This window comes from Natrix helvetica, assembly GCF_964273705.1.
Source record: "Natrix helvetica genome assembly, chromosome: 6".
Lineage (NCBI taxonomy): Eukaryota > Metazoa > Chordata > Lepidosauria > Squamata > Natricidae > Natrix > Natrix helvetica.
In genome coordinates, this window is record NC_138553.1 from 82,274,467 (window position 1) to 82,289,605 (window position 15,139).

Here is a 15,139-nt window from a genome sequence, read left to right on the forward strand (position 1 = left end):
CTTCAGCTTTGACTGGATAGTGGGAGAATGGAAGGATTGATACTCCTTGCAGACATCTGGTCATTGTTGGATGAGAAGCGACAATGATGAGAAGAAACAACAAAGAAAGTCCAGTTGTCTCCTGAAAAAGCATCTTTGGGGCAACCGTGACCTGTATGACTGAGAATCTCTACAGTTTTAGCTATACAATTTGGGGGTGAAGACCCTTTGAATGGTGTGGGAGAAGGAATGGATTTCCAGAGGAAAATAATTGCGGATTACAGGAACCATTTGCACCACTCAGGTGACTCTGAAGACACAGACAAACCTCCAAGCAGCCTCAACGACCCTCTAAAAGGATGCAAATGATCAGCTGTCTGCAAGGAGTATAAATCCTTCCATCCCCCATCATCCAGTCAGAGCTGAAGAAACTTCTTGGATGAGAAGCGAAATGTCTTCAAAGAAAAACCAAGGAAGTCCAGTTGCCTCCTGAAAAAGCACCTTTGGGACAACCATGACCATTCCTTGTAGACAGCTGGTAATTTGCATCCTTTTAGAGAGTCATTGAGGCCACTTGGAGGTTTTATCTGTGTCCTCGGGATCACCCGAGTGGTGCAAATGGGTGTGGAGCCTTCTTGGAACTGCTGAAAGGACTGTGTTGTGGAGCTGTGCTTCCTGCAGGATGTTTTTCTGCCCTGCATCCCTTCACTGTTGAACACAGCTGCAGGCTATTGGCAATGACTCTGTGCTGTCTGTATCTACTCAGGTGACCCTGATGACACAGACAAACCTCCAGGTGGCCTCAAGGACTCTCTAAAAGGATGCAAATTACCAGCTGTCTGCAAGGAATATAAATCCTTCCTTTCCCCACCATCCAGTCAGAGCTGAAGAAGCTTCTTGGATGAGAAGCAAAACATCTTCAAAGAAAAACCAGTTGCCTCTTGAAAAAGCATCTTTGGAACAACCACGACCTGGATGACTGAGAATCTCCATGGACATCTAGCAGGACTTTGTAGTGCTGCAAATTAAAAGGCCAAAAGTTCCTTTGGCTTGCAACTTCATAACTCAAAAAACTATTGCCCCAAGACTGTGGAGCCTACTATTTTCTAACATCTGGATATCCCCCCGCCCCCGATGTACATGATAAAATATTCTGCCCAGAGCCAAAGCACTCTTGATCCACTCTTTGGAAGAGCAAAGTCAACAGAGTGTGAGCGAGAACATCTTACCACTTAGCCATTTCGAGTTGTGTTGATCGGTCCTCACTGCATTCCGTCTGGTTAAGCTGCGAAAAATGGCCGCGTCAGTGCCCATGAAATCAATATACATGGCCGAAAATAGCTCTTGGTCTGCAGAAAGGGAAGGAGCAAGAGGAAAAAGTGAACGCACACCCTGCGGGCGATGGAGGAATTTTCAAGAACTTGTTTCTTTTAGGACTGACCCACTTTTCTAAATTTGTAGCAGCTGAGAGGAGGGGAGGATATCTCCCAAATTGTGGTTTAAAAAGTGCCAACTTTGCAACCGAGTGTACAATTAAGCAGGAAAGCCTAACCACAAAAGTGGAAGAAAAGTTTCAAGCAGAGTATCATTACATTGCTGAAGAAAATGGAAACAGGGAGGAGGAGAATGGCTGGGGGAGGAGAGGAGGAGGGAAGGAGGAGGAGGAGGAGGAGGAGGAGGAGGAGGAGGAGGAGGAGGAGGAGGAGGAGGAGGAGGAGGAGGAGGAGGAGAAAAAAGAAGAGGAGGAGAAAAAAACAGGGAGAAGGGAGAAGAAGGAGAAAAAAATTAAAATCAAAGAATATGGCAGAAATATAAGAGGAGGAAGAGAAGGAGGAGGAAAAGAAGGAGGAGGAGGAGGAGGAGAAGAAGAAGAGGAAGATTTGTGTTGATTTGTGCTCCTTTCTTGTCGATGGGTGTCTCAGCAGCCATTCTGGACATAATAAGGCTATTCATTGAGAGCTTTCAAAGTCACTGTGGTTTAAGTTTGTTTAGAGGGGCTGTGGAATAAGACTGACAGCCCAACATCAAAAATGTGAGGAATTTAAATGGAAACCCAAGGAGATGTCTACCTGTTTCATTAAAAGGGGGAAAGAAATCATACAACATTCCTTTGTAAGGACAGAGTCAAGTACCTACAGTACATTTATTTGCACTAAAAGAGACCACAAGCTAGTAAACTGTACAGAGCTAAGATTTGTACTTTAAACAAACAAATCCACAAACTGTGTCCTTTCGAGCCAGCAAGGCAGCATAACAAAAACACCATTTGCAAAACTAGTTTTCTAATTACGAGTTGCTCTGAAGGAGTGGCCGAGTTATTGACGGCCTAATTGCACTTGTTGGCTGTGAGTTGCAAATTGCTCCTGGTCAAAAGTATGAATTCGCTTGCCGGGGAATTAAATTTTGCTGAAATGCTTCGGAATGTGATGCCAACTGATGGTGCAATCGTACGTTAAGTGTCGGGCGTAGCAAACGACAGGTTTTTTTTTTTTTTTAGAAATAAACGGGATGAAATCCATCGCAATGGGGATGGTGGAAAAACCTGCTTTCCATGGAAGGAAAGATTGGAGACTGAGGTTTCTTTCGCTCCTCTTTTATTTCTTCTGGGAGGGGGCCATTCATCGTCCTCCTGTGGCCTTACTCCCAAGTCGACCCCTGTTCTTTAGCCGTTCCCTTCATCTGGCAACTCTGTGCATGCACACACTGGGAACAGGCTCCAGCTGTTCTTCTGCCCCACTGATCTCTGACTCCGAAGGCAGCTGATAACTGGCATACGGCCCTGGCCCCATCTCTGCCTCCAACACAGAGACCTCATCAGAGCCTTCCCCAGACTCCAGGACTGGCCCAGGTTCCACCCCAACCCTCCTCACTGTCCGAATCTCCTGCCAACTCCGCTGGTCCCTGGCGGAACACAACAATGCCACCTTCAAGTGAGGCATTGCTACATAACTAAACTCTTTCAAATTATGCCATTTCCATCATGGCTTAATCCTTGCCCTTTGCCCAAAGCTGTCCAGACACGTGTGAAGTCATTATGGCATCTGCTGGATGCACCCATTAGCAATTACACTAACTGCCTTAACAGATGTTCCTGCCTCAAGGAAATTAAGAGAATTTACTCCCAGACGGAAACTCTACCATGTTTCATCTGTCTTTAAATGAGGCGTAATTTACGACCCCCTCTAGGCTCCTGGGCCTCCACCCACCGTTTCAAGATAATGCTAATAACCTCCAAAGTGGCTGTAGGGCTGCTAAAATAAAGATGCTGGATTAAGGACACTCCAGATAAATCCTTTGATGCAAACTCCCGGCGTTTTATTGACTTTTCCAAAGAGAAACTGCTTTGTAAATTCCTCATCCTTTGTTTCGTCTCTTTTAAAAGTTTCTGTTCTCGGTAAGTTCTCCTGTCTGTGCCTCCTTTTTTAAAAACAATTAGATTTTGAAGTAGTCTGCGCCCTTAATCCTTGTACATACTAGCTTTATTAGTTACACTAAGCCTTCCTTGAGTCTCTTTGTCTTATCAGGTCCTAATAATATCTGTCAGTCCCGCTTCCTTTTAACTTCATGGCTAAAAATAATTTATCATACTAAGAAAAGTCACCAGTCTTATTGTATTTCAAAAGAAAAAAATCCAACACACAGACATACACACACCTGGCTACTTTAGTAAAATACTGAATTCCGTTGCTGGAGGGGGAAAAAAAAAGGGGGGGGGGACTGCCTAAAGTTTTTGGCTTTCCTTGCCAAAATACTGTATTTAAGTATTTCAAATTTCAGGCCAAAGTGGCTTTCTAATCCACGTTGGTGAAAGGAGGGGTTAAATAGCCATGATGGTTAATATCACGGGACACTTTACTTTAAATCAGACTAAATACAAACCGGGAAAGAGCTGAGGATTTCCAAGCAATAGGAAACTATCAAAGTTGAAGGATTAAGCAGAGAGGGCTAAATTGACCGGTTTCCATTAAAGGAAAGAATATATAAGTACTTTTGACTCTACTCGGAAACCATTTCTGGACTTCGTGCTTGAGGTGGGGAAAAAAATGAAACTTTGATTTTAGGGGTTTACCGATTAGATTTGTTGATATAGAAATGGCTTGCTTATATTGCTGTGCAAAAGTAAAAAGTTGAGGTTTGATGTTGCCACCTTATTCTACTGCACCAAAGGGAGTGGGAAGTCAATGCTCCCCCCCTCCCCCGTTGTTTTTTCTCTTCTTTTCTACACTTTTACCTTCCCTTTTCCCTCCCTATTATTTATTTTTGCATTTGTATTTTATAGGACAAATTAATAAAAGGGACAGTTGAACACTTTGGACAGAAGCATAGAAAATAAAGTTTTAAGACCTGCTCCAATGAAACCACTGATAGGGCTAAGCTGCTGATTTCAGCAATTGCTACAAATAAATCTCTCTCTATAGCAGTCTGTCTGTCTGTCCGTCCATCCATCCATCCATCCATCCATCCATCCATCCATCCATCCATCCATCCATCTATCTATCTATCTATCTATCTATCTATCTATCTATCATCTGTATCTAGATTGGAATGGAATGTAATAGGATAGGATAGAAAATATGGAATAGAATAGAATAGGAATAAGGAGTAAGAATAAGGAATAGAATAGAAATAAGGAATAAGAATAAGGAAAGAATAGAATAAAATAGAACAGAATAGAATAAAATAAGGAAAGAATGGAGCAGAACAGAACAGAATAGAACAGAATAGAATAGAATGATGTTATTGTCACTTTGAATGTATACTAATTGGCATACATTAAAATGAAATTTCTTTGCATACAGCTCTCAAAGGGGTCACCCCCTCCAATATACACTATATAACCATGACAAAATAAACAGATAAATAAATAAATACAATATTATGCATATATCCACATATATTATATGACATGTAGAAACAACACAGTCTAGTCTGGATGTATACATATACATGGTGAGAAAAACAAATCTTGTAACTTTGCCAGACAGATGATGGCATATAGGGAACAAAGCTGTTACAGAATCTGGTAGTCCTGCTTGAAATACTTCGAAACTTCCTCCCAAAGGGGAGCAACAGGAACAAACCGTAAGGTGTGTGTATGTATATGGGTTTCTAACAACACTTCAAGCTCTAAGCACATAGCGCTTATGAGCAGTATCCTGAATAACAGGAAGCCAGCTTCCTATAATCTTCTCCACTGTCCTTACCACTCTCTGTAGGGACTTTCTATCTGAGGCACTGCTGCCACCAAACCAAACAGGGATGCAGTTTGTTAAAACATTCTCCATTGTGCCTCTATAAAAAGTGGCCAGGGCAGAAGGAGAAAGGTGTGTTCTCCTCATCCAATGCAGGAAATGGTTTGCACGCTTCACTGATTTTGTGGGATTTCAGTTGCAATTCTTGGCTTTGGTAATCCCCACCCCCACCCAAAAGATGATATAAAATACCCCAATCTTTGCAACCATAAGGAGGAAAAAGGAGTTGCCAGCTTGTGCAAGGAGACACGCTGGTGAAACGGCATTAATTTAGAGACATGAAGTGGCGTTTCCAGCCAAGCATACCTAAAGGTTTCTTGCTAGCTCTTGAAAGGAAAAGAACAAAGACAATCAATTGAAATCTACTAATAAATTCGGGGTGGCTCAGTGGCTAAGACGCTGAGCTTGTCGATCAGAAAGGTCGGCAGTTCGGCGGTTCAAATCCCTACAGCCACGTAATTGAGTGAGCTCCCGTTCCTTGTCTCAGCTTCTGCCAACCTAGCAGTTCGAAAGCACATAAAAATGCAAGTAGAAAAATAGGAACCACTTTTGGTAGGAAGGTAACGGCTTTCCATGCGCCTTCGGCGTTGAGTCATGCCGGCCACATGACCACGGAGACATCTTCGGACAGCGTTGGCTCTTTGGCTTTGAAACGAAGATGAGCACCTCCCCCTAGAGTTGGGAATGACTAGCACATATGTGCAAAGGGAACCTTTATCTTTACCTAAATAAATTCAAACTAATACGCGACCCACGGAGTGGGACATCAATCTTCAAATTTCTTTCTTTTATTCCCAAAGCAAGCTTCTTTCTCTAGCCTCTTGGGAAGATTTGGGCCAAACGTTCATAAGAGCTGAGGTTTAACAGAAGGACTGTCACAGGGGAATTTTTATGATTGGCCTGGTGCAAAAGGTTTCCATCACATAAATAAGCAGCTCAACCTTCAATTTCAACAAAAGAAAGGCATATGCTTATTTTTAAATTCAACAAAGCCAGTTTGATCACCCTGAACCTGAGTTGTTTGCTTCTACTGGAATCAGATATCCAGCATGGTAACATCATGTGTTATAACACTAATATTATAAGAGCAAAAAGCAATATCAGCTGTGCTGAATGGCCCCTGTTATTATTATCACTATTATATGCACAAATGTGAAATCCCAGTTGCCAGTTCTTTAGCTAGTGTTGGCTTTCATATAGCTTGGGTGCTTCCCAAGTACCTAGAATACGTTGCAATTCCCAGCTGGTTTCTGACAAGCAAAGTGAATGAGGGAAGCCAGAATAGGGGTCATGTGAGTGGGTGCAAACAGGCATGGAGCCTACTTGGGATTGCTGAAAGGACTGTGTTGTGGAGATTGTGTTTTCTGCAGGATCTTTTTCTGCCCTGTGTCCCTTTACTGTTGAAAACAGAGGTGCAGGCTGTTGGGAATGAATCTGTGCTGTCTTGCATCTACTCAGGTGACCCTGAGGACAAAGATAAACCTCTAAGTGGCCTCAAGGACTCTCTAAAAAGGATGCAAATGACCAGCTGTCTGCAAGGAGTATAAATCCTTCCTTTCCCCACCATCCATCCAGAGCTAAAGAAGCTTCTTGGATGAGAAGCAAAAAGTCTTCAAGGAAAAACAAACAAAGCTCCAAGTGGCCTCAATGACTCTCTAAAAAGATGTAAATGACCAGCTATCTCCAAGGAGTATAAATCTTCCCATTCCCCACCATCCAGCCAGAGCTGAAGAAGCTTCTTGGAAGAGAAGCGAAACGTCTTTATTTATTTATTTATTTCTTAGATTTTTAGACCGCCCCTCTCCCAAAAAGGGACTCGGGGCGGTGTACAGTCAATACAAATAAAGGAAAAACAAGATAGTCCAGTTGCCTCTTGAAGAAGCAACTTTGGGACTCTGCAAAGAAGCTGAAGAAAGAGTGGACCCCCTGGTTAGCTGCTGCAAAGAGATGACATCAACTTGACTACAAGGAATAATTCGAAAAAAAGTACAAATAATCCTAATGGGTGGAAACTAATCAAGGAGAGAAGCAACTTAGAACTAACCAGAAATTTCCTGACAGTCAGAACAATTAATGAATGGAACAACTTGCCTCTAGAAGTTGTGAATGCTCCAACACTGGAAGTTTTTAAAGAAGAAAATGATCAGCCACTTGTATGACATGGTATAGGACAGGGGGTTGGACTAGAAGACCTCCAAGGTCCCTTCCGACTCTGTTATTCCATTCACAACTAGAACCAGAATTTCCATTGCTAAACAGGGTGATTGTTAAATGAGTCACACCAGATTGTAGGTATTCCCCTCCCCCTGGTTAGAAAATCACTGTGGTTGTTAAATGATACACATGGCCATTAAGCGATTCTGGCTTCCTTCATTCACTTTGCTTGTCAGACACTGTTCTGACCTAGGCTTCCTGACACAGTAAAGAGCACACGCTTAGTCCCCCCAAAACCCTCTTTTTATTTCAAAGGCTGTGAATTATGTTCATTCACAGCCTGTAATGAATCCCAAATAGTTTATACAAAGTCTGCCAGTAGTCTGCCAAAGTCTTTTGGGATAAGGCTGAGAAGCACCCACCTTTATCTCCCTTGAAACGCTGCCAAAGACCTAATTGCCAATTAGCTTTGCAAGGCCACACAGAGCACAGAGTCAAAACAGAGCTTCAGAATTTAAACCGACTAGCACGAACAAAGTTGCTTCCTGCAAAGGCTCACGTGCCTTTGCCCCTCCTCTATGTCCTATGGGAGGGGCCAATCTCCCCCAAGCCTTACTCCTGAGTCATCCCTTTTGTCTTAACTGTTCTTCCTTCTGGCAGCTCTGCGCATGCGTACACTGGGGAACAGGCTCCACCTGTTCCTCTGCCTTGCTGATGTCTGATTCTGAAGGCTCCAGAAGGGGTTCATAACTCCCAGATGGCCATGGCCCCCGCTCTGTCTCTGATGCAGAGCCCTCATCAGAGGCTTCCACAGACTCCAGGACTGACCCATGCTCCCCCCCAACCTCCTCACTGTCCGACTCTGCTGCCAGCTCTGCAGGCCACCAGTGGACCAGAACAGAACCAGATGGGAATTATGACATCCCTGGGTTCTTGGGAAGAACACAATCTATAACCAAGAAACCTAGCTAATCAAAACACAATCCCAAATCAAAGTTTCATTTTTTCCCACCACAAGCACGAAGTCCAGAAGTGGTAGAAACCCAACGAATTGTCCTCTTTTCTTTAACAAAGCAGTTGATGTAGCCATCTCTGTCAATTCGGTCAACTTTTGCAGCCATTAAAATCATGGAAATTAGTTACCGGAATGACACTCTCGTCAACGCTCTTGATCTGGAGAAACTTCTACTAGAAGTAAACCATCATCTGCAAACAACATTTCTCTCCCCCCACCCCTCAGTGACCTCTCTTTGCCCGCTGGGTCAATTTGTTTATATCACCCCGTCATTTCATTCTCAGCACCTCGTGATTCAAGCCTCCCCAATCCTGGCTTGTTTAGACTTACTGATCATAACAGAGACGGTGTTAGCACTGGGGTTGAAAGAGCAGCGTCCCTTCCCCGATTCCCCTTTGGAGTCGATCTTGAAAACTTGCTCCTGTAATACAGAGAGAGAGAGAGAGAGAACAAGCAAGATTGAATGTGAAGTTTAATATGCCTGATCTGGATCTGATTCCATGAAAAGGTGGCCAGCGTTAAGATTAGCAACTGTTAATTTTTCACGTTGCATCTGGAAGAGAAAGATCCCTGGTGGCACAGTGGTTAGAATGCAGTATTGCAGGCTAATTGTGCCCACTGCCGGGAGTTCGATTCTGACTGGCTCCAGGTTGAGTCATCCTTCAGTCCTTCCAAGGTCAGTAAAATGAGGACCCAGATTGTTGGGGCAATAAGCTGACTCTGTATATCACTTAGAAAGGGCTGTGAAGCACAGTGAAGCAGTATATAATTCTAAGTTCTGTTGCCCTTCCTTCCTTCCTTCCTTCCTTCCTTCCTTCCTTCCTTCCTTCCTTCTTTCCTTCCTTTCTGGTGGCGCAGTGGTTAGCTAGCTCCAAAATGTATCAAAACACTCAAAATGATCCATGGTTTTCAAAATTGGTGCAAAGCGGTTGTGATAAAAGCATTTGACCTGGCAACATTAATAAGCAGGTAATTTGTAATCACACACATACACAAAAGGCCATTAAAAGCACACCACACGCTAATGGGCTGTTAGGTCCCCAGTGAATAAAAGATGTGATGTGATGAATGAGCAATTGCAGAGCTAGCACCTGCTCAAATTGTCCATAAAGAACATTTCATAACACTGTTCCATAATGCGATGCAGGTTAGGAGGGTACTGATAGGAGATAATGTTTGTATCTCAGGGTTGGTATGAGGGCTCCTTGGTGTTCTCCGAGTTTGGTGGTTTTCTTGCAGATGTTTCATGATCCAACCAGGTAACAATGACTGCGCTAGCATAATATTATTTAGTTGGGTCATGAAACATCTGCCAGAAAATCACCAAACTCAGAAAGCACCAAGAACTTAGGAGCACCAAGGTTTAGCTAGATTTTCAACAGTTTGATGTCATTTGTCATGAAAAGTTAGCTTATGATCTCATCAGACAAAACCGAAAAAAAACTTTTTCTTTCTTTCTTTCTTTCTTTCTTTCTTTCTTTCTTTCTTTCTTTCTTTCTTTTCTTTCTTCTTTCTTCTTTCTTTCTTTCTTTCTTTCTTTCTTTCTTTCTTTTCTTTCTTCTTTCTTCTTTCTTTCTTTCTTTCTTTCTTTCTTTTTTCCTTTCCCTTCTTCCTTCCTTCCTTCTTTTTTTCTTTCTCTCTCTTACTTTATTTTTCTTTCTCTCTCTCCTTCCTTTCTTTCCTTTTCTTCTTTCCTTCTTTTTTCTTTCTCTCTTTGTCTTTCTTTTTTCTCTTTCTTTGCTTCTCTCTCTTTTCTTTCTTTCTTCCCTTCTGTCCCTCCTCTCTTTTCCCTGTGATCTTTCTAACTTCTTTTTCTTTCCTTTTATCTTCTTTTCATTCCCCTTTATCTTCTTTTTCTTTCCTTTTATCTTTTTTTCTTTTATCTTTCTTTCCTTTTTATTTTCCTCTCCTTTTTCCCTTCCTTTTTATTTCATTTTCCTTTCTCCCTTTCCTTTCTTTTCCTTCTTATTTTATTTTTCTTTCTTCCTTCCCTTCCCTTCCCCACCTGATTCCTTTCCCAAAAAATCTTCCTTCCAAGACTAAGAATAAAAATAGTATTAGAAAGTCAAATGAGACCAGGCCTCTGTTCTTGATAAGGTGGTACCATTTCCCATTAATCTTGCCTCTGGGACGCTAAAAATAAATCCACTTGGACCAATTACAATGTATAGATGCCAGGGCTGCAATAGGAGGGACCTTTTAAATCCTTAGACTTGAAACAGCTTGGCTATTGTTGGCTTCCACAATAAGAGGAATGAAAAGCTACAGCTTGGCCCGTCAAGTGCCTTGCAGACTCCAGATGTCTGAGGCAGCCGTTTATTTGACCGATGGATGGTAGGCATGTGGTTAAAGAAACAGCCCAGCTGGCACATTACTTGTTTGAGGTCTCTGCCTTATCTTGAAACCTAGCATGTTTAGAATAGAATAGAATAGAATAGAATAGAATAGAATAGAATAGAATAGAATAGAATAACAGATTCTGAAGGGATGGATGGTTGGACGGACGGACAGACAGACAGAAAGACATGGATAATGTTAAAGATAGAGATAGATGATAGACGATGCATAGAATAGAATAACATAGAATAGCATAGCATAGAATAGAATAGAATAGCATAGAATAGAATACAATAATAGAGTCTGAAGGGATGGATGGATGGATGGATGGATGGATAGACAGACAGGGATGAATAATGTTAGAGGTAGACAGACAGACAGACAGACATGGATAATGTTAAAGATAGAGATAGATGATAGATGATGCATAGAATAGAATAGAATAGAATAGCATAGAATAGAATAGCATCGCATAGAATAGCATAGCATAGCACAGCATAGAATGGAATAGAATAGAATAGAACAGAATAGAATAGAACAGAATAGAATAGAATAACAGAGTCTGAAGGGATGAATAGATGGGTGGATAGACAGACAGACAGACAGACATGGATGAATAATGTTAGAGGTGGAAAGACAGACAGACAGATATGGATAATATTAAAGGTAGAGACAGATGATAGACAATGCATAGAACAGAACAGAACAGAATAGAATAGCAGAGTTGGAAGAGACCTTGGAGGTCTTCTAGTCCAACCCCCTGCCTAGGCAGGAAACCCTACACCACTTCAGACAAATGGTTATCCAACATCTTCTTAAAAGCTTCCAGTGTTGGGGCATTCACAGCTTCTGGAGGCAAGCTGTCCCACTGATTCATTGTTCTCACTGTCAGGAAATTTCTCCTCAGTTCTGAGTTGCTTCTCTCCTTATTTATGTTATTATAATTAATGCATGTTAATTATGTTATTATAAATGAATGCATACTCTGGTTAGGTCAAACCCTTTGGAGAAATTAAACATTTTGTCCTGCTCTTTATGAGGTTTTGGAGGAATTTTTTTTAACCCCCCCCCCCTTATTTTTTTTTAAATGTCTCTCCTTACATTCCTAGTTATTTCTTCCCAAGACGTGGAAGGAGACAGTCCTGAGAAATCTCACCAAGATTTTCTCTCCAAGGGAAAAGAAACCTGCCAAATTTGGCCAATTCTGCAAAATTAGGAATAGATGGAACCGAGGAGAAAAGGAAATATGGCATAGGTAGTCCTCGAGTTACGACCACAATTGAGCCCCAAAATGTATATGGCTAAGTGACATTCCCCACTATTCTATCAGAGCTGAAGAAGCTTCTTGGATAATAAGCGAAACATCTTAAAAACAAACAAAAAACCCCCAAGAAAGTCCAGTTGCCTCCTGGATGACTAAGAATCTCTACAGACTTTGAACTGATCAAGAGATAAAAATGGTTTTGAAGAACCTACTTACTTCAGATCTTCGTCCTCGGTTGAGGTAGGCACAGACAGGACTGAATGCTCCACTTCCACAAACATATAGATGGGTGCGGTTGAACGTCTGTATCACCCGAACAAAATTGCCACAACCGTGCTGCAGAGGGTAAAAAATGGATGACCCTGCGCATAAATGTTACATCACAGCAAACCACATTAGAATAGAATATAGAATAACAAACTTGGAAGGGACCTGGGAGGTCTTCTAATCCAACCCCCTCCTGCTCAAGCAGGAAACCCCAGACCATTTCAATCAATCAATCAATCAGTCAGTCAGTCAATAAAAATAGAGCTGGAAGGGACTTTGGAAATCTTCTAGTTCAACCCCCTACTCAAGCAGGAGACTCAAGACCATTTCAATCATTAAATCAATCAATCAATTGGAATAGAGCTGGAAGGGACCTTGGAGGTCTTCCAATCCAACCCCCTGCTCAAGCAGGAGACCCTAGACCATTTCAAACAATCAATCAATCAATCAATCAATCAATCAATTGGAATAGAGCTGGACGGGACCTTTGGGTCTTCTAATCCAACCCCCTGATCAAGCAGGAGACCCTAGACATTTCAATCTATCAATCAATCAATCAATTGGAATAGAGCTGGAAGGGATCTTTGCGGTCTTCTAATCCAACCCCTTGCTCAAACAGGAGACTCTATACCATTCCAGACAAGTGATTTTCAAAGAAAAAAAGAAAGTCCAATCAGAGCTGAAGGAGCTTCTTGGATGAGAAGTGAAACATCTTCGAAGAAAAACCAGGAAGTCCAGTTGCCTTTTGAAAAAAGTGCCTTTGGGACAACCCTAACCACGATAACTGAGACTCTCCATAGACATTTGCCACTCCAATTTCCCTTCCTTTCTGCATCTCAGATGAAAAATTACAACTAAGTTTGGAGAGAGAGAAGGCGTAATGTGCCATGATAAATGATGGTTCCTGTATACATAAACGTCAAGACCATTAGCAGGTGCTGTGAACAAAGGCCAAACGGAGCCCTCGCTAAGCCAACATCTGGAAAAGAAACATCTGTGTGCAGAATGCACCCGCAGGCCTTACTCAAGAGTGTACAATGAACCAAGGAATGGAAGGAATGGAAAAGGAACAAATCACATGTTTACATCTTCCACGTTGGGTGGTTAAATGTTTCTTGTCTGCTGCGATTAATGTTACCAGGAAATTTTCAGTATGGCTGGAGAAACCGTCTAGACATTAAGAAAGGACATTTTGTCGGCTCTCGAGTCAATAGAAAGATTCAAGAAAGGGAAGAGGGATATTTTTTTAAATATATATATATATATATATATATTAGGACTTATTCCTTCCCATTCTGAGGGGACAATGTGCATTGGCTTTGCCTTGGGTGAAATTCTTGTTAGGATTAGGATAAACCTACAATTTAACAAACATTCAGCTTTAGATGAAGGCTTTACTGGGGTGTCTCACTGACAAAATCCTGTGATTTTTTTTTACAACGTGGGTGCAGTGGTGGGATCCTGCCGCTGTCAGGTTTCCAAAAGATGCCCAAATTAATTTGTGAGCCTCAAGCCAAGTTTCAAAAGAAATCCAGTCATTTATTAGGAACACCATTTCGGCAATACCCCATTGCAGTCAGATCTGACCTCATTTTAATTATGGCTGAACTTTACCCCTGTTTCTTCCCTCCCCTCAGTCTGTGTCATAAATCACATTCTCCAACGAGGTGCACCCCTCCCAAGCTTGTTTTTCTTTTACAGTATCCTTTCCCTGGAGTGGGGAGGGAATGGGGATTTTACAGTACCCTTTCCATGGAATGGGGAGGGAATGGGGATTTTACAGTATCCTTTCCTTGGATATGTGTGTGTGTATGTGTGTGTGTGTGTGTGTGTGTGTGTGTGTGTGATTGTACTTGTGCTGATAAATAAATAAAGGGAGACTAGTATAGATCTATTTCAAGCTATTTAGCTCTCATCAGCTAGCCATACCCTTACTGGGATTCGAACCTGGGCTGCATTACATATTAGGCAGATGTATTAGCCACTAAGCCACAGGCTCTCCTCCTTATCAGCTGAGCCAGGGAAATAGGTATGTATTTGTGTTACAACCCCTGGTATGCCCAAATATGGGAGGGAATTCACTACTCCCCCTTTCTGTCTATCAGCTCACTGCAGGAGACCATCCAGGCAGAAAACCATATTTTTAATGTTGCCTTTTTATATTTGTGTTGTATTTGTGCTGATAAATACCAGGGGTCGTAACACAAATGCATACTTATTTCCCTGGCTCTGCTGATAAGGAGGAGAGCCTGTGGCTTAGTGGCTAATACATCTGCCTAATATGTAATACAGCCCAGGTTCGAATCCCAGTAAGGGTATGGCTAGCTGATGAAAGCTCAATAGCTTGAAATAGATCTATACTAGTCTCCCTTTATTTATTTATCAGCACAAATAGAACACAAATATAAAAAGGCAACATTAAAAATATGGTTTTCTGCCTGGATGGTCTCCTGCAGTGAGCCGATAGACAGAAAGGGGGAGTAGTGTTGTAACACAAACACACACACACACACACACAAACACACATTTTAAGTCCAAGCCTGAAGATGGCAAGTGAGATCTTGCCGAAACGTTGCCAAGACAATCTCAATCCTACACGGGAAAAGACCCGAATACAACAAAACCTGCATATATATAATAGGTATTGCTAGGTTTGTAAAAGTAATGTATTTTTTTTATATGAAGCGTCTCATCAAAGACACCTTCCACATAAAACTATGATTCATAGCAAAATCATGCTAAACAATATCCTGACGGTGAACACCCTTGACTCAAAGAATATATCATCATGTTTTTATTTGAGTTTAGTATGTTCTTAATTTCTGAATCAGAGATTCTGGCTTTATAAGCTGTAAAAACTGACAAGAGTTA

The 15,139-nt window shown here is 41.8% G+C and overlaps 1 protein-coding gene across 1 annotated transcript in view; it reads right to left on the reverse strand.

The window, feature by feature from the left end:
* The window catches only part of SEMA3C (semaphorin 3C), a 144,390-nt gene that overhangs the window by 58,506 nt on the left and 70,745 nt on the right, over positions 1-15,139 (reverse strand). Inside the window, exons 4-6 of the mRNA XM_081957586.1 lie at positions 12,218-12,363; positions 8,731-8,821; positions 1,209-1,328 (exon numbers count right to left, since the gene is read on the reverse strand). Of these exons, the coding sequence (XP_081813712.1) occupies positions 1,209-1,328; positions 8,731-8,821; positions 12,218-12,363 (357 nt within the window). The remainder of the gene's footprint in view (positions 1-1,208; positions 1,329-8,730; positions 8,822-12,217; positions 12,364-15,139) is intronic.